The sequence below is a fragment of the Macaca mulatta genome, chromosome 2 (genome assembly GCF_049350105.2).
Source record: "Macaca mulatta isolate MMU2019108-1 chromosome 2, T2T-MMU8v2.0, whole genome shotgun sequence".
Lineage (NCBI taxonomy): Eukaryota > Metazoa > Chordata > Mammalia > Primates > Cercopithecidae > Macaca > Macaca mulatta.
Window position 1 is genome coordinate 170,203,387 of NC_133407.1, and position 27,735 is coordinate 170,231,121.

The 27,735-nt window shown below is 38.6% G+C and overlaps 1 protein-coding gene across 5 annotated transcripts in view; it reads left to right on the forward strand.

Moving 5' to 3' along the window:
* Positions 1-5,938: 5,938 nt before the first annotated feature.
* SPICE1 (spindle and centriole associated protein 1) overlaps positions 5,939-27,735 on the forward strand; it is a 64,198-nt gene continuing 42,401 nt past the window's right edge. The window contains exons 1-6 of one of the 5 annotated variants that reach the window (XM_077993942.1): positions 5,939-6,237; positions 13,678-13,776; positions 17,049-17,096; positions 20,657-20,800; positions 25,680-25,773; positions 26,509-26,615. In XM_077993942.1, the coding sequence (XP_077850068.1) occupies positions 13,678-13,776; positions 17,049-17,096; positions 20,657-20,800; positions 25,680-25,773; positions 26,509-26,615 (492 nt within the window). In that variant the 5' untranslated portion in view covers positions 5,939-6,237. Of the gene's footprint in view, positions 6,238-6,306; positions 6,624-13,677; positions 13,777-14,550; positions 14,644-17,048; positions 17,097-20,656; positions 20,801-25,679; positions 25,774-26,508; positions 26,616-27,735 lie in introns of those variants that run through there. The other 4 variants (XM_077993941.1, XM_015129880.3, XM_015129882.3 and 1 more) reach the window with 4 other exon arrangements.

Below are 27,735 nucleotides of genomic sequence, written 5' to 3' on the forward strand. Positions count from 1 at the left end.
AGCCTGCTATTGGTCTATTCAAGGATTCAACTTCTTCCTTGTTTAGTCTTGGGAGAGTGTAAGTGTCCAGAAATTTATCCATTTCTTCTAGGTTTTCTAGTTTATTTGCATAGAGGTGTTTATAGTATTCTTTGATGGTAGTTTGTATTTCTTTTTTTTTTTTTTTTTTTGAGACGGAGTCTCGCCCTGTCGCCCAGGTTGGAGTGCAGTGGCTGGATCTCAGCTTGCTGCAAGCTCCGCCTCCCGAGTTCATGCCATTCTCCTGCCTCAGCCTCCCGAGTAGCTGGGACTACAGGCACGCGCCACCTCGCCTGGCTAATTTTTTGTATTTTTTAAGTAGAGACAGGGTTTCACCAGGTTAGCCAGGATGGCCTCGATCTCCTGACCTTGTGATCTGCCCGTCTTGACCTCCCAAAGTGCTGAGAGTACAGGCTTGACCCACCACACCTGGCCAGTAGTTTGTATTTCTGTGGGGTCAGTGGTGATATTCCCTTTATCACTTTTTATTGCGTCTATTTGATTCTTCTCTCTTTTCTTCTTTATTAGTCTTGCTAGTGGTCTATCAATTTTGTTGATCTTTTCAAAAAACCAACTCCTGGATTCATTGATTTTTTGGAGGGTTTTTTTGTGTCTCTATCTCCTTCAGTTCTGCTCTGATCTTAGTTATTTCTTGCCTTCTGCTAGCTTTTTAATGTGTTTGCTTTTGCTTTTCTAGTTCTTTTAATTGTGATGTTAGGGTGTCAATTTTAGATCTTTCCTGCTTTCTCTTGTGGGCATGTAGTGCTATAAATTTCCCTCTACACACTGCTTTAAATGTTTTCCAGAGATTCTGGTATGTTGTATCTTTGTTCTCTTTGGTTTCAAAGAACATCTTTATTTCTGCTTTCATTTCATTATGTACCCAGTAGTCATTTGGGAGCAGGTTGTTCAGTTTCCATGTAGTTTAGCAGTTTTGATTGAGTTTCTTAGTCCTGAGTTCTAGTTTGATTGCACTGTGGTCTGAGAGACAGTTTGTTATAATTTCTGTTCTTTTATATTTGCTGAGGAGTGCTTTACTTCCAACTATGTGGTCAATTTTGGAATATGTGCGATGTGGTGCTGAGAAGAATGTATATTCTGTTGATTTGGGGTGGAGAGTTCTGTAGATGTCTATTAGATCTGTGTGGTGCAGGGCTGAGTTCAGTTCCTGGATATCCTTGTTAACTTTCTGTCTCATTGATCTGTCTAATGCTGACAGTAGGGTGTTAAAGTCTCCCATTATTATTGTATGGGAGTCTAAGTCTCTTTGTAAGTCTCTAAGGACTTGCTTTATGAATCTGGGTGCTTCTGTATTGGGCGCACATATATTTAGGATAGTTAGCTCTTCCTGATGAATTGATCCTTTTACCATTATGTAATGGCATTCTTTGTCTCTTTTGATCTTTTATGGTTTAAAGTCTGTTTTATCAGAGACTAGGATTGCAACCCCTGCTTCTTTTTGTTTCCCATTTGCTTGGTAGATCTTCCTCCATCCCTTTATTTTGAGCCTGTGTGTGTCTCTGCATGTGAGATGGGTCTCCTGAATACAGCAAACTGATGAGTCTTGACTCTTTATCCAATTTGCCAGTCTGTGTCTTTTAACTGGAGCATTTAGTCCATTTACATTTAAGGTTAATATTGTTATGTGTGAACTTGATCCTGTCATTATGATATTAGCTGGTTGTTTTGCTTGTTAGTTGATGCAGTTTCTTCCTAGCATCAATGGTCTTTACATTTTGGCATGTTTTTGCAATGTCTGGTACCCGTTGTTCCTTTCCATGTTTAGTGCTTCCTTCAGGATCTCTTGTAGGGCAGGCCCGGTGGTGAAAAAATCTCTAAGCATTTGCTTGTCTGTAAAGGATTTTATTTCTCCTTCACTTATGAAACTTAGTTTGGCTGGATATGAAATTCTGGGTTGAAACTTCTTTTCTTTAAGAATGTTGAATATTGGCCCCCACTCTCTTCTGGCTTGTAGAGTTTCTGCTGAGACATCTGCTCTTAATCTGATGGGCTCCCCTTTGTGGGTAACCCTACCTTTCTCTCTGGCTGCCCTTAAGATTTTTTCCTTCATTTCAACTTTGGTGAATCTGACAATTAAGTGTCTTGGAGTTGTTCTTCTCGAGGAGTATCTTTGTGGCGTTCTCTGTATTTCCTGAATTTGAATGTTGGCCTGCCTTACTAGGTTGGGGAAGTTCTCCTGGATGATAACATGCAGAATGTTTTCCAACTTGGTTCCATTTTCCCTGTCACTTTCAGTTACACCAATCAGACGTGGATTTGGTCTTTTCACATAATCCCATATTTCTTGGAGGCTTTGTTAATTTCTTTTTACTCTTTTTTCTCTACACTTCTCTTCTCACTTCGTTTCGTTCATTTGATCTTCAATCACTGATACTCTTTCTTCCAGTTGATCAAGTCAGTTACTGAAGCTTGTGCATTTGTCATGTAGTTCTCGTGTCATGGTTTTCATCTCTATCAGTTCGTTTATGGTCTTCTCTGCATTGATTATTCTAGCTATCCATTCTTCCATTCTTTTTTCAAGGTTTTTAGTTTCTTTGCGCTGGGTATGTAGTTCCTCCTTTAGCTCTGAGAAGTTTGATCAACTGACACCTTCTTCTCTCAACTCGTCAAAGTCATTCTCTGTCCAGCTTTGTTCCGTTGCAGGTGATGAGCTGCATTCCTTTGGAGGGGGAGATTTGCTCTGATTTTTTGAATTTCCAGTTTTTCTGCACTGCTTTTTCCCCATCTTTGTGGTTTTATCTGCCTTTGGTCTTTGATGATGGTGACGTACTGATGGGGTTTTGGTGTGGGTGTCCTTTCTGTTTGTTAGTTTTCCTTCTAAAAGTCAGGACCCTCAGCTGTAGGTCTGTTGGAGTTTGCTTGAGGTCCACTCCAGACCCTGTTTGCTGTCTGATTCTTGCTCTGGAAGCTTTGTCTCAGGGGTGTACCCAGCCGTGTGAGGTGTGAGGTGTCAGTCTGCACCTAGTGGGGGATGTCTCCCAGTTAGGCTACTCAGGGGTCAGGGACCCACTTCAGCAGGCAGTCTGTCGTTCTCAGATCTCAACCTCCATGCTGGGACAACCACTGCTCTCTTCAAAGCTATCAGACAGGGACATTTACATCTGCAGAGGTTTCTGCTGCTTTTTGTTTAGCTATGCCCTGTCCCCAGAGGTAGAGTCTACAGAGGCCGGCAGGCCTCCTTGAGGTGCAGTGGGTTCCACCCAATTCGAGCTTCCTGGTGGCTTTGTTTACCTACTTAAGCCTCAGCAACAGTGGGTGCCCCTCCCTCAGCCTCACTGCCACCTTGCAGTTAGGTCTCAGACTGCTGTGCTAGCAATGAGGGAGGCTCTGTGGGTATGGGACCCTCCGGGCCAGGTGTGGGATATAATCTCCTGGTATGCCGTTTGCTGAGACCCTTGTTGAAGTGCAGTATTAGGGTGGGAGTTACCCGATTTTCCAGGTGTTGTTTGTCTCAGTTTCCCTTGGCCAGGAAAAGGAATTCCCTTCCCCCTTGCACTTCCCAGGTGAGGCAATGCCTCACCCTGCTTCAGCTCTCGCTGGTTGGGCTGCACCCGGTGACCAGCATCGACTGTCCGACATGCCCCAGTGAGATGAATCCGGTACCTCAGTTGAAAATGCAGCAGTCACCCATCTTCTGTGTCACTCATGCTGGGAGCTGGAGGCTGGAGCTGTTCCTATTTGGCCATCTTGGGTGCCCTTCTCGACTTTTGTAAACTTTTAACAATAACTTTTATTATTTAGTGGTGGCTTCAGGGTTTATAGTATACACGTTTCATTTATCATAGTCTACCTTTAAGTGGTATCAGGAATAGTATCAGGGTCAGGCGCGGCGACTCACACCTGTAATCCCAGCACTTTGGGAGGCCAAGGCAGGCAGATCACCCGAGGTCAGGAGTTCGAGACCAGCCTGACCAACATGGAGAAACCCCGTTGCTATTAAAAATACAAAAATTAGCTGAGTGTGGTGGCGTGTGCCTGTAGTCCCATTTACTTGGGAGGCTAAGGCAGGAGAATTGCTTGAACCTAGGAGGTGGAGGTTGTAGTGAGCCGAGATCGCGCCACTGCACTCCAGCCTGGTGACAGAGTGAGACTTTGTCTTAAAAAAAAAGGGATAGTATAAGGATTCTAGGTTGACAGTTTTTTCTTTGAATGTGTTTGAACTGTTATTCTGTCTTCTTGCTTGCTTTGATTCTAATGAGAAACTGATGTAATCCTGAGTTTTGTTCTTCTGTATATGACATGTATTTTTTTCCTTGGATGCTTTTAAGATTCTTTTATCATTTGTTCTGAGCAATTTGATTATGATGTATTTTGATTAGCTTTCTTCATGTTTCTTCTGCCAAGCTTCTGAAGGCAGGTCTGTGGGTAAAGATAGTGATAGAAGGATTAAAATAGTGATGGGAGATTACGGAAATTCTCTTTTGAATAAATCAGTGTTATCAATGAAGTAGGAAGCAAGGTCATTGTATGAGAATGAGGCTAGGAGAAGACACATTGGGTATGAATGAAAGTATAAAACTATCATCCAGGAAAATCAATGAACAGGGACCTGTAATGAAATGTTCAAGCATCTTTAAGGTCCTACTCAACATCGGTAATCATGAATTTAAAGTCAGCATGGTTGGGTGTTTTTTTTCAAATTCAGCTGCATGGGTGCAAGCACTTAGTAAGTGTAAAGCAGGGATGGCTAATATTGGCATTTTGCCAAGTGATTACAGCAATTGAGAGAGGGGCAGGGAGTTGAGGATGCAAGCAAGTGGATGATTATGTCGATTGATTATTAAATATATCTACATCAAAATTCCTCAATTAGAGTGAAAACTATTAAAGGCAGTACCTTTCCTCTAGAAGGTGTTGGGCACTTATTTGCAGATCCACACATGGGTGTATTTTAACAGCAGAAAGCTAGGGGCTAAAGGAAATTGTCTTACTAGAGCAAATAAACTGTTTTTAAATCAACTGCTTTGTAAAGTTCTTAACGTGGTCCACACAGCTCTGACTGTCCTGGATCCAGCCTATCAGGGCAGCCTCCCCTTCACAGCAAGTTCCCACTGTTCTCTAAACTTCAGACACACTGGACGTCTTCCTGTTCCTTGCATTTTCCACATCTTTACACATGCAGCTCCCTCTGCAGGAATGCTTTTCCCTTCCCCACTGGCCTACTCATGTCTCAGCTTTCCTCAGTAATTCAAATATTAGTATAATAATAAGTTAAGTATTTGATTAGAGTGTTGCTTCTTAGCACTCATCATAATTTTAATTTTTGTCATTGATAACTGTATGCTACTATGCTGTAAGTTTCCCACCTTGTCTGCTTTTAGCCCCCCATAGAACCTAGCTCTCCCGCACATTTGTAGGTTGTAATAAACAATTTTTTTTTTTAAGACAAGGTCTTGCTTTGCCGTCCAGGCTGGAGAGCAGTGGTATGACTGCGGCTCACTACAGCTTTGACCTCCTGGGCTCAAGTGATCCTCATACCTCGGCCTCCTGAGTAGCTGGAACTACAGGCATGCTCCCACGCCCAGCTAATTTTTAAATTTTTCGTAGAGACGGGGTCTCGCCATCTTGCCCATGCTTGTCTCAAACTCCTGGGCTTAAGCAATCCTGCTTCTGTCTCCCAAAGTGCTGGGATTACACTACTAAAGATTTTTAAACAAATTAATAGAGGTGAAAGCAAACTAAGTGATACGTGAAGTCTGGTGAGGCGAGCAACATATTTCTTTTGGAGAATTCTCGAGGCACCGGTTAATGCTATATGCCTATTCTTTAATAATCGGCCCCGAACCTTGCTAAGGGACTACTCCCTTAGACTCAGAACCCGAGCTGGGCTTTGAGAGGAGCCTGCGCACTTGGCTCGCCGGATATACGCAAGGGCGTGGGGCGGAGCTCTGGTAACCCAGGCAACAGCCCGGAAGCCGCTGGCTGGGTTAACCTGTGGCGCGCTCCGCGGTTCCGGACCGTGAAGTTTTAGTTGTGGTGGCGGCGGCAGTCGGGAAACGGCAAGGCAAGTTGAGAAGATGGATCGGAGGCTTGCAGCTCGCAGTCCCAACGAGCCTTAGGGACCAGGGCTACCAAAAGGGTGGGGAGAACTGTGCTGGCATCTCTCTGTTCCCTGGGATCCAGGCGCCCGGTTGGGGAATCCTTACTTCAGGAAGCGCAGCCGCGGCTCAGTTTTTGAGAGTGCGAGTGCCTGTCAGGGTGCGTGTCTGGTTGGTTGTGCGTGGCGTCAGAGCACCTCGAGTATGCGCGTGCGCACCGCTTTCGAGCGCTTTTGCACAGAGCTGGAAATTGGGGGTACTCGATTGTAGCGTTCGGGGAGTTTTCCGTGTAGTAGGAGAGAGGCAAACTATCCAGGATGCTTTGGGACCGGGAGCGTCATTTAAATCGATGGATGTCAGAGAGGGGCTTCTCAGAAGGCTCCGCTTGTATGAGTTTTGAGGAGTCCGTGAAAGTTGACCCGGTAAAGAAGAGAGTGAGCCTGACGGGTGTTGGAAGCAGAGGGAAAAGAATGGTTGCAACTGTATGTGAGGCGAGAACTCGGTTTTAGGATTTGCGGGAGATGTGAGAGAACACTGGAAAGAAAGGTCAGCCGGGCCACATGGGGGAGAGGGTCTGAATGCCAAACTGGGTTGGATTCCTCTTGACAGTGGGGAGCCATCCGAATCCAGAGGGGGTAAGGAAAGGGTTCAGATCTATTCTCTCTCCGTGTATTTAGGTAGGATTGATTCAACAGTGTTTGGAAAGAGTTCTTGTTTCTCTTTAATCAGTTTTCCATACCAGTCAGAGTGGATTTACTAAGTCCAGTCATAACTATCCCGTTTAAAATTCTTCAGTGGTTTCCTATGGTCTTAGGATAGTGTTCAGATTGCTGTGGCTCAGAAGACTACGGTCTGCTCTCTGCCTTTCCTCCTCCTTTAACCTCTCACCCTCTCAGATCTTTGTTAATTGAACTGAATTTCTCAAACTCTTCGTAAATGCATTTTCGCTTGCCTGGAATATTCTTTCCCCTACTTCTAACTTTTATTCATATTTTAACTCTCAGTGCAAACATTTTTGGGGGTATAGAGGAGGCAACTTTTTCTTACTGCGTAGAATTAGTTGGGTACTTTCATGGCAGGCAGAATTTACTTCCCATGCTGCCCTTTTGTTGTAAATACTTGTTTAATTGCAGTCCTCTTAGAAACTCTTAACTCTGCAAGGGCATAGACTATTCTGCTTTCTTGTTGTATCTGGTGCCTCACCCTTAGGTGGTGCTTTCAAAATATTAGTTTAATTAATAGATGGGTGGTGACGTCAGTGAGTGAAGAGTGAAAGGGAGACTAATTAGAATAACGAGAGCCTGAATAAAAATATTTTTAGTAGAGATGGAGAAGAGCGGGCAGGAGAGATTTTTAGGGAAAAAGTTAATAGATTCTGTTATCTGATTCACTAAGAGATAAGGAACAGAGGTGATGCTGAGGTTTTAAATTGGAGCAACTAGAAGGATTGTAATTCTGTAAATTCAGCTTAATTCAACATATTTATCGAGTTAACCAGTTATATATCAGCAAGTAGAGATTTGGGGTATGATGATGAGCTTTATTTTGATATACTGTATTTGTGATATTTGGCAGATTTGTACAATAGGTAGTTAGAAATGAGCATTTGGTGGTTTTGTTTTGTTTTTGTTTATTTGTTTATTTTAAGAGACAGAGCCTCACTCCATCACCCAGGCTGGAGTGCAGGAGTGCCATCTTAACTCACTGTAGCCTCCAACTCCTGGGCTCAAGCAGTCCTCCCATCTCAGCCTCCTGAGTAACTGGAACTATAGGCACTCACCGCCACTCCTGGCTAATTAAAAAAAAATTTTTTTAGAGACAGGGTCTTGCTATGTTGCACAGGCTGGTCTTGAACTTCCTACCTCAAGCGATCCTCCTGCTTCAGCCTCCCGAGTTGCTGGGATTACAGATGGGAGCCACTGTGTTTCATGTTTTGTGGAAAGGTGTGAATCATTGATTTGGAACTCATTTTCACAGTGTGTTTTTGTGTCCATACATTCATAGCTTTGCTCAAGGGAGTAGGTGAAGTCACTGAGGGAGGATGTGAACTGCCCCTTTGTGATCAAGAAAGCAGCTCCATGAGAGCTGGCACCATATTAGACTTGTTTACTGATATCTTGGTTTATTTAGTTTACTTGTATCTCTAATGCCTAGCTAGTGCCTGGTGTGTGCTGCACTCCCCCAAATAATTATTGAATGAAAGAGAGGGTATCTAATGGAAAGACAAGAGGGATGAGAACTGAGATAGAACTGGGTGGAGATCTTTGATTAAATTGTGTGTGTGGAGGGGGACAATAGAGCCGGTGAAGAAAAGGAGAAAAGAATAGAAGAGGCCGGGCGTGGTAGCTCATGCCTGTAATCCCAGCACTTTGGGAGGCCGAGCTGGGTGGATCATAAGGTCAAGAGATCGAGACCATCCTGGCCAACATGGTGAAACCCCGTCTCTATTAAAAATACAAAAATTAGCTGGGCGGGGTGGCAGGTGCCTGTAGTCCCAGTGACTCGGGAGGCTGAGGAAGGAGAATCACTGGAACCTGGGAGGGGGAGATTGCACTGAGCTATCGCACCACTGCATTCCAGCCTGGGTGGCGGAGCGAGACTGTCTCAAAAAAAAAAAAAAAAAAAAAAAAAGAAAGGGTGTCCTGGAAGCCAAGAGAGGAGAGGGCTTCTAGGATTGGGAGTGTGCAGAGCTGGAAAGGGCCATTAGTATTTCAGTTTCTCCAAACAGGCATAGATTTTCTTGGCTGTGTTAATTTTAATATTTGATGTCTTAACACTGTAAACCATCAGAATATGTCTAGTCTCACATTTTAATAATAAACGATAGCACACTTATGATCTCTGGTTTCTGTAAGTGGCACAAAATTCCTTTTTTAGACCAAAACATCTGATCCTTGGTTAAGAAAAATATGGTTACTATTATTGGTGGTGTTCAAGAGAATGCTTTTCTGCTGGGTGTGGTGGCTCACGCTTGTAATCCCAGCACTCTGGGAGGCCAAGGCAGGTGGATCACGAGATCAGGAGTTTGAGACCAGCCTGACCAACATGGTAAAACCCCGTCTCTACTAAAAATACAAAAATTAGCCGGGCATGGTGGTGCACGCCTGTAATCCCAGCTACTCAGGAGGCTGAGGGAGGAGAATTGCTTGAACCCGGGAGTCGGAGGTTGCAGTGAGCTGAGATCATGTCACTGCACTCCAGCCTGGCGACAGAGCAAGACTCCAACTCAAAAAAAAAAAAAAGAACGCTTTTCAGTGCAAAGTTGGGGTCAGAGTTTTTGTAATTAATAAAACTTGGAGGTAGAACTAAGGATTAGTAAATACAGGTGCTAAAGTGTACCTTTTCATGAAGTTGGATGGCAAGAGAAGGGCAAAGATGGGATAGCAGCTTAACTATACCTGTGTCATCCTACCATACACAGGTAGTAAATTACCACAGATTTAGTGGCCTAAAACAATGACTATTTATCATTTCACAATTTCTGTGGGTTATGAGTTTGGACATGGCTTAGTTAGAGTCTCTGCTTAGGGTCTTCTAAAGCTGTAATCAAGTTGTGGCCAGTCTGCATTCTGATCTGGACGTTTAGCTTCTGAATAAGTAAAATATTCTAAATGTAACCTGAAATAATATTTTCCCCATTTTTAAGAGTAACATAGGTTCATTATAGAAAGTTTGGGAAAGACAGAAGCAAAGAGAGGTAACCCAATTCTCGCAAACTTTTCCAGCAGGTGCTTTACAGTCAGTCAGACCTGGTCTTGAGTGTCCGCTCTTGGCTCTGCCTGTTATTATTTGTGTGACTTTGAGCTATATACTTTCTCTAAGCCTCTTTTTAAATTTTTTTTAATTTTAATATTTTTAATATTTTAAAACTCTGTTTTAAGTTCCAAGGTACACGTGCGGTATAGGCAGGTTTGTTTCATAGGTAAACATGTGTCATAGTGGTTTGCTGCATCTATCAATCCATCACCTAGGTATTAAATCTAGTGTGCATTAGCTATTTTTCCTGATACTCTCCCTCCCCTCACCCATCTGCTGCCCGACAGGCCCCAGTGTGTGTTGTTCCCCTCCCTGTGTCCTTGTGTTCTCATCGTTCAGCACTCACTTATAAGTGAGAACTTGTGGTGTTTGGTTTTCTGTTCCTGCATTCGTTTGCCAAGGATAATGGCTTCCAGCTCCATCCATGTCCCTGCGAAGGACATGACCTCGTTCCTTTTTATGGCTGCATAGTATTCCATGGTGTATATGTACCACATGTCTTTATCCAGTCTGTCAATGATGGGTATTTGGGTTGATTCCATGTCTTTGCTATTGTGAATAGTGCTGCAGTGAACGTATATGTGCATGTATCTTTATAATTGAATGATTTATTTTCCTTTGGGTATATACCCATTAATGTGATTGCTGGGTCAAATGGTATTTCTGGTTCTAGGTCTTTGAGGAATCGCCACACTGTCTTCCACAATGGTTGAACTAATTTGCATTTCCACCAACAGTGTAAAATTGTTCCTGTTTCTCCAGTCTTGCCAGCATCTGTTGTTTCTTGACTTTTTAATAATCGCCATTCTAACTGGCATGAGATGGTATCTTATTGTAGTTTTGATTTGCATTTTTCTAACAATCAGTGATGTTGACTTTTTTTCATATGTTTGTTGGCTGCATAAATGCCTTCTTTTGAGAAGTGTGTGTTCATGTCCTTTGCACACTTTTTAATGGGGTTGTTTTTTTCTTATAAATTTGTTTAAGTTCCTTGTAGACTCTGGATATTAGCCCTTTGTCAGATGGAGAGATTGCAAAATTTTTCTCGAGTTCTGTAGGTTGTCCATTTGCTCTGGTGATAGTTTCTTTTGCTGTGCAGAAGCTCTTTAGATTAATTAGATCCCATTTGTTAAGTTTTGCTTTTGTTGCAATTACTTTTAACATTTTCATCATGAAATCTTTGCCTGTGTGTATGTGCTGAAAGGTATTGCTTAGATTTTCTTCTGGGGTTTTTATAGTTTTGGGTTTTACAGTTAAGCCTTTAGTCATCCTGAGTTGATTTTTGTATATGGTGTAAGGAAGGGGTCCATGTCTACATGGACCATTAGCAGTCACTCTCCATTCTATGCTCCCTCTAGATGCTGGCGATCACTAATCTATGTCTCTGTGGATTTACTTATTCTGGACACATCATATCAATGATATCAAGCAATAGGGGGCCTTCTGTGTTTAGAACACTTTCAAGATTCATTCACGTTGTAGCGTGTATCAGTACATCATTGCTTATTATTGTGAAGTAATACTCCATTGTGTAGATATACCACATTTATTAATACATTCATCAGTTGGTGGACATTTAGGATGTCTCTACTTTTTGTCTGTTCAAAATGCTGCTGTGACCTTTTATGTACAAGTTTTTATGTGGACATATGTATTTAGTTCTCTTGGATGTAAATATGCGAGTTGAATTGCTGGGTCATGTGGTAACTGTGTGTTTAACTTCTTGAGGAATTGCCAGCTGTTTCCAAAGTGCCTACACCATTTTACATTCCATGAACAATATGTGAGGATTCTAGTTTTTCCATATTCTTGTCAGTGCTTGTTGTTGTCCATCTTTTTGATTATAGCCATCCTAGTCAGTGTGACGTGGTATCTCATTGTGGGTTTGATTGGCATTTCCCTAATGACTAATTACGTTGAACATCTTTTCATGTGTTTATTAGCTGTCTATAGTATCTTCCTTGGAGGAACGTGTATTTAAGCCCTATGTGCATTTTTAAATTGGATTTTTAAAATTGTTGAGTTGTAAAAATTCTTTATATAGTGTGGATTCAAGTCCTTTATCAGATAAAGGATTTGCAGATACTTTCTCCCATTCTATTGATTGTCTTCATTTTCTTGATTGTGCCTTCGAAGCACAAAAATTCTTAATTTTGATTAACTCCAATTTATTATTTTCTTTGGTTGCTTATGCTTTTTGTGTCATTTCTAAGAAACCGTTGTTTAACCTAAGGCTCATGAAGATTTACTCTTATGTTTTCTTTTAAGCATCTTGTAGTTTTAGCTCTTACATTTAAATCCATGATTCAATTTAATTTTTGAATATGGTTTGAGGTAGGAGTCCAACTTCATTCTTTTTCATATGAGTATCCAGTTGTCCCAGCACCATCTCTTGAAAAGACTATTCTTTCCCCATTGAATTGTCTTGGCACCCTTGTTGAAAATAAACTGACCATAAATGTAAGAGTTTGTTTTAGACTCTTAGTTCTATTATATTCCGTATCTTTTTAAATGGTACTTATGGCTCTGCTACTTACTAACTGTGTGACCTTCATGGTTGGTTAACCTTTGTCTCTTAGTTTTCTCATCTGTAAAATGAAGAATAAATAGTGAGTACCTCATGGGGTTATTGTGAGGATTCAAGAAAATAATGTTTAAAGAGCATAGAATAGTATCTGGCTTATAGTAAGCACACAGTATGTGTTAGCTGATGCCATCATTACCACTGCTGCTATCTCATCATTACCATCATAAAACTTAAATGTTATTTTCTAACTTGTATGTGACTTGTTTTCTTTGGCTGAATTGTAAATGCTGAAATTAGATACCGTGTTTAAGAAGTGAATGTTCTTAAGAGAGTACATAGTGCAAGGAAGATTGAGGGCAAACTCTTAAGAAATACTTGTATTTAGACATTTTTATTATAGTAGACAATGTTTTTTTTTTTTTTTTTTTTTTTAAAGTACTTAAGGAAAATACTAGAGTCCTTGTTTTAGGCTTATTGGGAGTAAGGGGGTCAGCTGGAAAGTCCTGTAATTATTTAGGTAGGTTAAAAGGGTCTGCAATAGTAGTCATGTATATGTATTGCTTTTTAAAAGTCATATATATGTATTGTAAAATCCTGGTGTTCGAGGACTATGGGTCTTTTTCTAATTTGGTATAATGTGTAGTCTAGTGTCCTTAGCATTGCTGCTTAAACAGTGGCAAGCTAATGTTGGCAATTTAAAAATTATAGTTTAAAATCAATAATTATTAATTTGTTTATCAGCAATAGAAAAAAATCAATAATTAGTACCATTTAGCATTATGTGACAGATATGTTAGAAGTGATATCATACCTCATTTGTTCTCTAAAGTTTAGCTACTTTTATTTTCAAGTAAGCACATATGTACCTGGTAGTGATTTTGAGTGTTAGAGTGCTTAAAAAAGAACTCCAACTCTCTTTTGCCCTTTCCTTCCTTCACCTTACGTTCATATTGTTAGCTTGTGACTGGGCTATTTTCTACTAATTGTGAATTTGTGTAACTGATGACAAAGCTTTTGACGACTGTCTTAGTTCTCTGCTTTAGGCCATAATTTCTGCATTCCTAGAGTTCGCTGTTAATCAAATATATAAAAGTTATTGACTTAAGACCTCTTTTATTATAATTATCAGTACCAACTTTTATTAGTTGTAAAATGAAAGAGTAAGTATTTTATTTTGATAGCCTGTTTGTTTTATCATGCTTAAATTTTTCTTCTGGCATTTAAAAAAATTTTTTTTTTCAGGTATCTTTCCCCACCCTGGTGATGCTTATTGTTTTTTCTTGTATTTTACAATTGTGATGTGATTATTATTCCTAGATGTCATTTGTCAGAGTGAACCGCTGTGGTCCCCGAGTTGGTGTAAGAAAGACACCAAAAGTAAAGAAGAAGAAAACTTCGGTGAAACAAGAATGGGATGTGAGTATAGGTGGGATAGTAAATAATGTAACGTTACTCTGGAGGAATGGACACAGTGATACGGCCCTAGTCATGCAAGATGGTGTTCTGAATGGGGCTCATCATGTCATAGGGTGGAATAGGTTTCTGGGCATGTGATATTCTAGGTCTTGGAGGGAAGAGCAGAATCCTTTGGGGGAGGTTTTAAGAATACACACGTCTAGGCTGTAACCTCTATATTCTTTGAAGAACTGGAATCTTAAGGGGATGGAGAGCATATTAAAAAAAAAAGTCTTCTCACTTTCACTCTGAGAACTCACTGCATAAAGGCAACTCTAGCTCACTGGTGTCACTGAAGTCTGTGAATTTTTTCGGTACCTGTTTAAGGTTTGCTCAGAGCAACCAGTGATATCATAACCATGTGAGTGCCAGTTTTGGTTGAAAAAAAATAGGTGACCTTTGCTCTCTTATCCCATGAATTGCTCACTTCCAGAGGTTGATCAGTTTCAGAACAAATATTCTCTTATGGTATAAGACAAGTCTCAAGTACCTGTAACATATATTCTCTGGCTCCTAACCTGAATATTGCCTGGTGTTACCAAGGCGATTTATATCTTTTTTTTAAGAGACAGGGTCATGTCCTGTCAACCAGGCTGGAGTGATGTGATGCCATCATAGCTCACTGCAGCCTCAAACTCCTAAACTCCAGCAATCCTCTTGCCTTAGCCTCCTGAGTAGCTAGGACCATAGGCATGCACCACCACCCCTGGCTAACTTAAAAAATATTTTTTGTAGAGACAGGTCCCTGCCGTGTTCCCCAGGTTGGTCTTAAACTCCTAGCCTCAAGCAATCCCCTCGCCTTGGCTTCCCAAAGTGCTGGGATTATAGGTGAGCCATTGCACCCAGCTAGATTTCTATCTTTTGTAACCTGATACTTTGGTTTGGATCATGAGATTTTAGGTGCCTTTACTTTCCATTGCGAAGAGTAACTAGTTAGGGATTGGTTTAGATCTCAGGGATTCTTTTGGAATTGGAATCTTCTGGTTTGCAATCTACCATGTTAGCCAGATATCCTGGGCAAACTGACAGCCTTTGAAGTGGGGCAGCGGGTCTTCTCTGTGTTTAGATTGTTTTGTTGCTGTCTGATTGGCTATAAAATTTTAATAACAAGGATGTGACTCTAAGATAAGGAAACTGATAAATAGGAAAAAAATTATGTGATAACATATTTTCCGCTTCAGAGTGGTTACTTTGAGAAGTTCAGTACAGTTGACCTTTGAACAACATGAGTTTGAGCTGCATGGGTTCATTTATACATGAATTTCTTTTCAATAAATACAGTTGGCTGTATCCTGGGGTTCCACCTCTACAACGAAAGGTGGATTGAAAATACAATATTTTCAGGATGTAAAACCCATATATGGAGAGCCAATTAGGTGGGATTTGAGTATGTGTGGATTTTGGTGTATGTGGGTGTCCTGGATACTGTGGGATGACTGCATTTATTCCAATATGCCGGTATTGCTCAAAACTTAATTGAAACCTATCATTTGAAATTGCATTAAGAACCTTCCTCATTTACTTTTTATTATCTGCAGTGCTGGAAAAATCTTTTGTTATTTGAAGGTAGAATGAACTTGGAAAATAGTCATAAGTCATTTGGAGTAAATGGTTAATGATGGAGAAGAGATCAAACCGATTAATACTGTCTTGATAAAAATAGTGAGACATTTTCTGAAATGGCTTATAGACTAGATTTAAATGCAATGTCAAAAGAAAATGTTTTTAAGCAAGAGTAGTATTGATGGAATTATTATTTTCTTCCATGAGAACAAATTTTAAGCCTATCACTTATTTGTATGCCTAAGTTTTTAAATGATTATTAAAAATAATTCTCATGATCCTGTAGTTGTACCTTGTACCTTTCTTTTCCTTTTCCTTTTTTTTTTTTCTTTTTTTTGAGACAAGGTCTCACTCTATTGCCCAGGCTGGCCTCAAACTCCTGGGCTCATGATTTGATCTTCCTGCCTCGGCCTCATGAACCTCCTGAGTAGCTGAGACTGCAAGTGCACACCACCATGCCTGGCTCTTGTACTTTTCTAAATCATTGTAAAAGTAATAACAGTTTTCATACAGAAAAGCCTTGAGCCAAATATAAATCATGGCCAAAAAGTTTAGTCTTTGATCAGAAGCCATTTTTGACTGTTTGTATTCCTCGTCACTTAAAAGTAAAACTAACTTGTTTTATTTCCTGCCTTGCCAAATCTGTGTAGCACAATGACTGAAGTTGCCTTGGAAAGGGCCAAGTTACAGGGTTACTACTTAGAGCTGTGCAGCCTGTGTGCCACACAATTTCAAGGGGTGCTATTTACATGGACTCTGATATTAATTTTAACTTATGGAGTTGTGCAGGGTAGTAGCCCTGCCATGTTAGTTTAGTGCCTGTTAATTTAAGTGACTGTTTTCACATTTTATGAAATTATGCATTGCCCTCAAATTTCATCTTTCATTGTAGTAGCATCAATGCTTAAGATGTTTGCAGACACAAACTGAACCTCTCTGTAGTGATCACACTGTCTTTTTTTTTTTTTGAGATAGAGACTTGCTTTGTTGCTGAGGCTGAAGTGCAGTGGCACAATCTCAGCTCACTGCAGCCTCCACCTCCTGGGTTCAAGCGATTCTCCTGCCCCAGCCTCCTGAGTAGCTGGAATTACAGGCGCCCACCACCAGGCCTGGCTAATTTTTATATTTTTAGTAGAGACTGAGTTTTGCCATGTTGGCCAGGCTGTTCTTGAACTCCTGAGCTCAGGTGATCCACCCGCCTCAGCCTCCCAAAGTGCTGGGATTACAGGCATGAGCCTCTGTGCCCAGCCAGTGAACACAATTTTTTTTAGGAACCTTTAGCGTTGCATTGTGGAATCCTGGGATTCCATAGACTACAGTGTGAAAATTAAAACTTTAGTTAAACTTACTCATTTTGAATATATACTACCATTTATTCATATTTCATATATTCATTTTGAATATTTTCATTGTTTTAATATAATGTATGACTGCTTGGTGAATACAGTACTTATTTTCTGTAAGACACCTAAAATTAGTCTGTTATTTTCTATAAATAGGACACCTAAAACTAATATGTGTTCATATCTAAATTGAGAATACTGGTTCCCAGAAAGAAAAAATTTTTGGTCCCAGGATTTTGAAACCATTTTAGCCATTAAAATCCAATAAATGTGTATATTTTATAAGAAACTTTTTTTTTTTTAAAGAAAGGCCACCTTTTTTTACAGAATACTGTGACTGATCTAACAGTTCATCGGGCAACTCCTGAAGATCTGGTGAGTTTAATATCAAAACTTCAAGTCATTTATTCAGTGTTTTATTTGGTATTTGACTTGTAACCTTTAGAATAGAAACTATAGGCGCTTCCTGGAAGTTGTTCAGTTATGTTTAATCTTGTTTACGTCTATGTAAAATCAAAAAGCCTGGCTTCTGTACTTCCTGATTTTAGCTAGGAATGTCAATTAGTATGTATTAGAGTTTCATTAAATATGTTGTGTTTATAGTTGAAATCTCTTCAGTCTAGTACTGCCCTATATCTATCTATCTATCCGCCTTTTAAAAAATCTATAGATAGCTTCAGCATTATTTATTACTTCCCTATACAAACATACTGTTCTAGTCAATGTAATAATTTATCCCTTGGGTGTGCCATGTGTATTTCCATGTCTGAGTCCCCATTCCTTACTTGGAACAGTTTCTGTACCTTCTTCTCTACCTGTTCAAATCTTACTTTACTTCCTTATCTTAGTTCAAATCCTACTTTTTTTTTTTTTAAAGTTTCCACTTAGGTTTTTTTTTTAAGATTTATTGAGATATAGTTAGCATACCATAAAATTTACCTGTTTAATGTGTACAGTTTGGTGATTTTTGGCATATTCAGAGTTGTGCAACCACTGTCACTATCTAATTTTGGAATGTTTTTTTAACCCCAAAATGAAACCCTGTACCCATTAACAGTCATTCCTTGTGCCCAGTTCTTCCCAGTTTGTGGCAATGACCAATGTACTTCATGCTTTTATGTATTTACGTATTCTGGTCGTTTCATATACGTGGAATACAACACGTGACCTTTTATGTCTAGCTTCTTTGTCTTAGCATAATATTTTCAAGGTTCATCCCTGTCGCAGCACGTATCAGTCTCTGCCCACTGCAGCCTCCACCTCCTGGGCTCAAGCCATCTCCACCTCAGCCTCTTGAGTACCTGGGACTACAGGTGTATGCCACCACACCTGGCTAATTTTTGTATTTTTTGTAGACACCGGATTTTGCCATCTTGCCCAGGCTGGTCTCGAACTCCTGGGCTCAAGCAATCTGCCCACCTCAGCGTCCCAAAGTGCTGGGATTATAGGCGTGAGCCACCACGCCTAGCTCATATTAGTTCTATATTCCTTATAATTGCCAAATTATATTCCATTGTATGGATCTACCATTTTATTTATCTGTTGTTCAGTTGGTGGACATTGCATTGTTTCTGCTTTTGTGTTGTTAGGAATAACGCTGCTGTGAACATTCATGTACAAGTTTTTGTGTGAACATATTCAGTTCTTTTATATGTATACATCTAGGAGTAAAATTGCTGAGTCATGTAATTTCTCCATATTTAACTTTCTAAATAATTGTCAAACTGTTTTACAAAGTGGCTGCACCATTTGCATCCCCACCAGCATGTATGAGGCTTCCAGTTTCCCCACATTGTTACTGTCACCTTTTTCACTTTAGTTCTCTTAGTAGGTGTAAAGTGCTGTCTCATGCGGTTTCAATTTGCATTTCCCTAATGATAAATGATGTTAAGCATCTTTTTATGAACTTTTCGGCCATTTATAATATATTCTTTGGAGAAATGTCTATTCAAATACCTTCGTCATTTAAAAATTGGATTATTTGTGCTTGTATTATTGAGTTATAAAAATTATATATGTATTCTGGATATAAGTTCCTTATCAGATATAATTTGCAAGTATTTCCTCCCATTTTCTTAGTTGTTTTTTCAGTTTCTTTATGGTGTCCTTTAAGTAGGGAAGTTTTTAATTTTGATGAAGTCAAATTTACCTGTTTTTTATTTTGTCACATAAGTTTTTAGTATTATATCTAAGAAACTGTTACCTAACCCAAGATTCACAAAGACATACTCCTGTGTTTTCTTCTAAGAGTTTCATAGTTGTAGTTCTTATATGTAGAACTATGATTCATTGTAAGTTAATTTTTCTGTACGGTGTGTGGTGGGAGGGGGGCCCAACTTTGCTAATGGATAATCATTGTCCAAACAGCATTTATTGGAAAGACTATTCTTTCCCCCTTGAATTATCTTAGAACTCTTGTTGAAAAATCGCTTGTCCATAAATATAAACGTTTATTCAGCACTCTCAATTCTATTTCACTGATTTACACGTCAGTCCTTATGCCAACCACATTGTCTTGATTACTATAGTTTTCTAGTAAGTTTGAAGTCCTGTTTTTGAAACTGACCAGCAGTTATCTCCTCTGAACTATTACTACCTAACTAAGGCATTGAGTATATGACATCTAATGTATATCATTTGTCTTTATATGGATATGCCCAATCTCCATGGGCAGATTGTTAATGCTTTTGAGAGATACGGACCATATCCTATACACCTTTGTGTACCTGGGAGTCTTAATCCTAGTAGGTGCTCATTAACTATTTACTGAGAATAATAATGATGCCCAACTGACTTAATATTTTTTAAATGAAAAATTTCAAACTCAAGGGAAAATGGAGACAAAAATAGAAATAACTGCCATGTACTGTTCACCCAGATAGAATAGTTATTAAAAATTTGCCATAGTTGCTTCATTTATTGTACCTTTTTCTTTTTTCACGGAAATATTTTAAAGCAAATTCCAGAGAACACATCATTTTGTGCTTACATATTCAGTTTGCATCTTTAAAAAATAAGCCTTTTTTTTTTTTCAACATAACCACAGTGCCATTATTACATCCAACAAAAGTAAATATAATTATTTGGTATCATCTAATACCTAGCCCATATTCACATCTCCTCAATTGTCTAAAAAAAAATCTTCATTTGTTTTTTGTGAGTCAGAATCTTTGTGTAATATTTGTTATTATCTCTTTAATGGATTGATTTCTTATTTACATGGCGAAAACTCAGCAGTGCACTTTATCATATGTGTTCATGTTCATAGTTCTGAATACTAGAGTACTTATAAAACCAAATATCTGATTTTATTTCTTAGCCACCTTAGTGAACCCTCCCCTCTGACACTTGAGACCTGTGGCGCGTATCTCTTCTTGTACTTCAGGAACTCTACTTCCCTAACATCTATATTTTCAGTGACCCACTTCCACATGAGGCCATTGAAGGGCTATAAACACACTGCATTATTAGTTCTTGGTAGTGATGTGATGATCATGAAATGAGTGTGTCTTTGCCAAAGATGACTTAGTGGATTTTGTACCTTTTACGTTGTGCTCAGTTAGTGTGCGTATATGTGTGTATGTGTATATTTTAAAAAATGCTGGTTTTGACCCATGAATTGATTTTATCATCCATTAAGTGAGTCCCAACCCGTGGTTTGAAAAACACTAGTTTGCTGGATAGTCTTGCAGAAAAGTAGTAGAAATTATTATTTCTTTCTGTATATCTTTTAGGTAGGTTTACCAGCTCTATATTCTTCTTTAAGATCATTTTTGAAAATTTAGGGGACTGAAAATTTTGGCTATGAATGTATATAAACATGTATATATCGGACCAGGAAAAGTTTAAAAAGTGATGAACTAGAGGAGGTGGTTTCACCATCTGAATAGGCAACTTTGTGTCTGAAAGATTCCTTTATGTACTTTTCTATATAGGTACGCCGTCATGAAATACACAAATCAAAGAATAGAGCATTAGTACACTGGGAACTCCAAGAAAAAGCTTTGAAGAGAAAATGGAGGAAGCAGAAACCTGAAACTTTAAATCTTGAGAAAAGAAGATTGTCTATCATGAAGGAGGTAATGCTAAACTGCATTAGAGTTAGAAAGAGAAGAAGGAGATAAATAGGGTTCTTTTTCCTTCAATTTGATTCACTTTGGAGAGACTCTAGTAATCACTGCGTTCTTATTCAATAATCTACATGTGGACTTCAAAAAAAGCAACAGAGTGATGATTGGAGTCTGGTTTGGTGGTTTGAATTCCTGTTCTACAACTTACCAGCCATGTGACCCTAAGTAAATTATTCAACTTTTCAGCTTGAATTTTGTCGTATTTCAAATTATTATTTGCTTGTATTGCTATGAGATTTCAGTGATATAATACTTATAAAATGAATAGCAAAATCCTTGCTTATTCCTCTTCTTATATGTAAGCTGCTGTAATTATTTTTCTCAGCTTAACAGCAGTGTTGTTAGATTACTTTGAAAAAAAATAATAATGTTGTATGCTTGTCCAACTGAGTAGTAAGCAACTTGTCTTTGGCTTAACCTTTTGCCAGACGTGGGGTGTTTGGATAAGTAATCAGATATGTAGGGATAAACAATATGGGAAATAAGAGGAAACTACAGCAAATAACCTTTTTAAATTTGAGTTGAAGTCATTGTAAAGGAATGTGCTTTGTCTTTAGTGTTGCTCCTTGTTCAGATTGAAGCTTATGTACAGCACTTAGCTGTCTGACCTTTCATGGCAACTTTGAATCATACATGGTCTTTGAGGTATTTGTTAGGCTTCTTATTGAAAGAAAGTCACAGTCTTAGACATCATCAGAAAGAATAATATCTTCCAAATAAATGTTTACATGAGCTTGAGAAAAGAACCGTGGCTTGATTGAGAGAATGCTTCTGTACAGATTATTATCTTTTAGTGATCTTGGACAAGTCACATACATTTAAATGTTATGTGGTAATTCTCAGTGAAAGGCCTAAAAACAGATCTCACCACGAAAAAAGGCAGCCTGCTTGGATTGCATCAGACTCTGGGCTTTTTTTCCTTTCTCTAGTGGTTCCTGCTCATGTCCTGAATTTCTCATACAAGTTATAGATGTGGTAGAAGTAGGTGTTTACAGAAGGGTGGTGAGAGACAGTGAGTGATGTTTCTTTGCCTTCTTTTTGTAGATCTGCTGCTTCAGGCACTAGTGTAGTGGTTCTCAACTCTCACTGCACATTAGAATCAGTCAGAGTCAAGAAGCCCCATTAAAAAATTATGTAATAGCTGGGTGTGGCAGCTCATGCCTGTAATCCCAGCATTTTGGGAGGCCAAGGCGGGCGGATCACCCGAGGTCAGGTGTTCAAAACCAGCCTGGCCAACGTGGTGAAACCCCATCTTTACAAAAATACAAAAATTAGCTGGGCATGATGGCGGGTTCCTGTAATCCCAGCTACTTGGGAGGCTGAGGTGGGAGAATTGCTTGAACCTGGGAGGCGGAGGTTGCAATGAGCTGAGATTGTCCAGGCTGTCTCAACAACAACAACAACAACAACAAAACCAAAAAAAAAAAAACAAAAAAGCTCCTAAAAATTAGTTGGGTGCAGGGGCAGGTGCCTGTAGTCCCAGCTACTCAGGAGGCTGAGGCAGGAGAATTGCTTGAATCTAGGTTGCAGTGAGCTGAGATCGTGCCACTGCACTCTAGCCTGGGCATCAGAGTGAGAGTCTGTCTCAAAAAAAAGAAAAAAATCTCTCTCTCTCTCTCTCTATATATATATATATAACTGTATCTTGACTGTATACCCAGAGATTCAGATTTAGTTGACCTAAGATGTGGCCCCATGTAGGTGTTTTTTAGACAGTTCCTATGTAATTTTAATGTGCTGCAGGGGTCGAGCACCTCCGCTCTTACCGGGATTCAGGTGTTTTCTGTCTACCAGCGTACCTTGGAGATAATTTCCTGTCAGTGCTTAGACATCTACCTTTTCTTTTTGATGGCCAGTAGCATATAGATGTACCACAATTTATTTATCCTGTGCTTTATTGGTGAACACTTAGGTTGTGTATTAGAGTACAGTTTAAGCTTCTGGAAATAAAAAAAGACTGTCCTGTATGTTTTGTTTTAAACAAACAAATTTATTTCTGTTTCATGAAACAGTTGAGAGGAAAGTGGTAGCTGGTAGGGAACTCTGCAGTCCTTTATTACACAACTTCTGTCTCTGAATACAGAATGGCCATAGCAGCTTCCTTCAGCTATATGCCAGCCAGCAGGAAACAGGAAGAACGGTGCATGCTACTCCTATTACATGTCACCCAGAAGTTCTGGCATATATCCTGTTGGCCAGAAAGTCATCACATGGCCATTCCCACCTACAAAGATGGTTGGGAAATCTAGCTGTGTAATTGGCTAAAATGCAGGAGTTCTGCTGTTAAAGGAGAAACCAAAAGAACACGGCTGGATACTTAAGTAGTACTGTCAGTTACCCACAGATTGTTTTCTACCTTGCTACTATCAATAATGTAATAAATATCTTTGAAAATGTTTTTGGGTACACATATATTTGTAGGATAAATTCTTAAAAGTAGAATTGCTTAGTCAATGGATATGTGCATCTTTTATTTCAATGTTGGTAAATTTGCAATGTCTCTGTTTAAGGGATGCAGTGGACCAAAGGAAGAAGCCTCCTTACACATATTCACATAAGCTTCATCACTATGTATTAAAGCTAACAGGACCCATCCACCTAAAGCTGGACTCCTAGATTAACATAAATTAAGAGAAAGATCTTTGGCCAGCATCATCTTAGATTTCATTTGCTGTAAGATGTACCCATGCCATGGGAATCAAGCAAATTAGGGTTCCCTCTCACTCATGGAGAGGGAGGCTTTCAAAAATAAATCCCCAAATGTAATAACTCCTACAGTCTCTTTGTAATTCCCCAATTCTACCTGGTGTCTATTACCATGGTAAAAAGGGCTAAGATGACGAGTTTCTGATAATGACTTTTTTTTTTGCAAGGACTGGGATCCTTTGAAAATCCAACATGTGTACCACCACTTACAGGTTTAAGTTTGTGCTCTGCAAACTCTTTGAGGAGTAATATATGCAGTTAGGCTTGTGAAAATCAGTTTACCTATCAAGAGGATGGGCTTTATGAGAGGAGTTATAAATCTAGAAAGAAGAAGTAAAAGCCAGTACAGTGATCTCTGACCACTCACACCATTTTTCCCAAGGGCAGGGACTAAGCAGGAGTGTCCAATCTTTTGGCTTCATTGGAAGAAGAAGAGTTGTCTTGGGCCACACATAAAATACATTAACACTAATGATAGCTGATGAGCTAAAAAAAAAAAAAAAGTTGTGAAAAAAAATCTCATAATGTTTTAAGGAAGTTTACAAATTTGTGTTAGGCCACATTCAAAGCTGTCCTGAGCCACAGGTTGGACAAGCTTGCACTAGCAGAAGGTGACAGATAATGGCTTTTACATGAGACCTCGTTATAATCAGTATCAGGTCTCAATATGGTTAATAAGATTATTTATAATCTTCATGTGTCAATTCCATCTCTTTGTTTTGATAGGTCAATGCTTTTTAAAAAGTAAACTCTTAAAATTGTTACTAGGAAATAAGCTTTGTGTAATTTTTCTAGTATAGTGAAAGATTATACTCATTCATTCACATTATTTCCTAAGTTTGTAATTGCTTGTACTTGCAAGATGGCTAAGCAGGAGTAGAAATTTGGTTTGTGGGATAATATGATTTAAGTTATAGCAAAATTCTCAAACATCTCTAGAGTGGTATATAGGTTTTCAATATTTCCATATCCATCTACCACCCCGTAGGGCTGGGGAAGGGTTGTTGACTGGGACTAGACTCTGAGTCTTCTGGTTCTAATGTGCTCTTGACTTGATACCATTCCAAAGCTTAATGTTTGTGGAAGGAATAAATTCAGGGCTTTCTTCTTACTAAGCCAGCCAACCTGCTTGGCTATAGTGGGGGAAGAAGGGGAAAAATGAAGAATGTGACTCTTGCTATTTTTCTTTCTGTGTCCTAAAACAATAACTGAGGTCACTTTATGTATATACTTGATTCCGTAGTATAGAGAAATTCTGGTAAGAGCATTTGTTACCAGGTATTTTATCAATTTGAGTCAGTGTTGGAAGCTGAGCTGTTTCCAAGTACTTTTAACTTAAGAATGCCATCTGGTGGTGGTGCCGCGAGAATTATCTGGCTTTTACTCTAGCTGTGGCCTTGCTTATAATTATGAAAGTTTCTAAGTTGAAAGTGCATAATCAGAGGCACTACTGTAAATGTTACTTTTTGTGTTCATACCTCTCCAGGGTAAAAAACTGATTTGTTTTTAAACAGAGAAGCCTCACATTTTTTGTTTAATCCTAAAACTCATATCTTATGTCATGTCTTTAAAGTTGTAGGTCATGACACATTAGTGGGTTACATTAGTGGATTCTGAATTCACTCTAGTGGTTGAAACACCTCTAAGTTTATGGCTCAAAGATTCATATCTTTAATCTGTGTTTTTCAAACTATGGATTATAATTTGTTAATGAATTGTGAAGTTAGTGAGTTGCTGCCAACATTTAAAAAATAGAATAGAAATTTACAAGAAAATATCAGTGGTTCTCATGGAGCAAGGTTAATTAAAACTTTTATTTTGTATACACACACAAGTATATATGTATATATGTGTAAATATATTTGCATGTATGTAAATGTCGTGGGTCACAATTGTATTTCTTTGATTGCAGTCAAGTATTTGAAAGCCAGTAATTATTGTCATAGCCCCATCTAGTGGTACTTAAGGATATTACTGCTGAAGGATTTTAGGAAGGTAGCCTATGGTTATTCCATGCTCCTGGCCTTTTTATAGTCTTTTCCTTTGTGATTTGAAAAATTATTTTTATTTGAAAAATACATGTTTATCTGAATAATAACACTTGTCATTAACACGTGTCTAGATTCTTTCTGATCAATACCAGATGCAAGATGTATTGGAGAAATCTGATCATCTAATAGCTGCAGCAAAAGAGCTGTTTCCTCGTAGGCGCACAGGTATTCAATTCAAATAAAAGCTTCTCTTTTTTATTAACTATAGCCCACAACTATTTGGAAGAATTTAAAATCCTTTCTTAGGCATCATATTATTTGTATTACAAGTATTATAGGGTGGATTTACAAGGGTTGTTAGGGTTAGAGTCATTATAATCTGTTTCCTTTCCACTAAGAATATTAACTAGTTGTGTTACAAATAATTCAGCTAAGGAAAAGTAAATTGTTTTAATCTACTAAAATATCTTGTGGTATAAAGTACAGGATTTTGTAATTTTAAAACGTGACTTGAGTAAAGCTTAATTTGAAACCTAAAGCAACTTCAGTCTCTATAAAAGGAACTTTGCCTCTTGTCGGATATACGCATTATTTATTTTAATGTGTGTGTAGTTCATTGTTTATCTTAATCTTCTAGAAACATCATTAATTTTTTGTGTAAGGTTGGAATTCCGGCTTGCCAATTTATTAGTGTTACTCTAGGCTAGTTACTTAATGTCTGTGAGTTTCAGTTTACTGATCTGTAAAATAGTAATAGTACTTACAGGGTTTTATCACAGTAAAATGAGTTAATATATGTAAGTATGTTTAGAACAGTGCCTGGCATATAGTAAGTACTACATTAATGTGAGCTGCTGTTTAAGATTTTCATATGATGATGCAAACCAATGGCAGTATATAGCTTGTGAAGTCAATTTAATTAAATGAAACAAATCATCACAACTTCTTTTCCTTTTGCAGGGTTTCCAAATATAACAGTGGCTCCTGATTCCTCTCAGGGTCCCATTGTGGTAAATCAAGACCCTGTGACCCAATCTGTCTTTAATGAGTCTGTCATAGAACCTCAGGTAATGTGTTCTACTCACAGCTATAACACTCATGCTGAAAGGAAGTTTAAGTTGATATAGGCCTTGTAAATATTTTAAAAGTTTAAATATCAACAAGTGCTAGTTGTGGTTGCTAGATTTGCTGTTACTTAAGTGTATTGCACTTTCTGTGAGTAATGTTTGTACCAAACAAGACTGGATAATAATAGCTAACATTTATTGAGTGCTTACCTAGTAGGTGTATATACTGTTGTTATCCCCATTTGGCAGATGAAGAAACTGAAGCTGAGAAAATTTAAGTGACTTGGCCAAGATCACATAGTTTGCATCAGAGATGGGATTCAAATCTAGGCCACGTGGCTCCACAAGACTGCCACCATCAATCATTGTGGAAACAGCAGGGAGTCTTTCCACTTGGAGTCAGGTGGATCTACTTACTAGCTATTTGATCTTGAGCTGATTTCTTAAAATATCTGGGTGGGCTCAGAACGTGTTTTGCTTCTTTGTTTTTTGTTAAATGGGACTAGAATGTACCTGATATCGTTGTTGCATGGATCAGGTGAGATAGGTTATGTAAAGTTCCTGGTGTAATACCAGGAACATAGTACTTCATAAATGTTAGTCTCTCTTAATGTATTAGGATATTTAAGAAACAGCTTCCCAAGAAACTTGCAATTTATCAACTAGTTATATGGGAGAATTGTATTACACTAGTAAAACATTAGTTAGCTGTGTTCTAACCTAATGGGAATTCTTAATTAATGAAAATGTTTAGAATTTTGAGATAGTAAACTTTTGTAAAAGCCCATGAATAATTTAATACTAAAATAAAACAACTTATGCATGACTAGGACTCAGTATCTATTTAATGAAATTTATTAAGTTATAGTTTCTGTGAAAAAAGAAAAGAATCATCAGAGGGATATTCCTAGGGAGTTACAAGGTCCAGAATCATAAAAGATATGTTAATTATATTGTTTCATACTTCCAAAGACAATTAAGTAAAATGTTACACATATTTTAAATAGCCCAAAACCTTTTGCCATATTTCCAGGCAAAAACCATTTATGTTTTGGCACTTAATGAGAAGTTAGCTTTCAGATAGTTGGAAATTTAATCACCCTAGAATGTCTTATTGCTG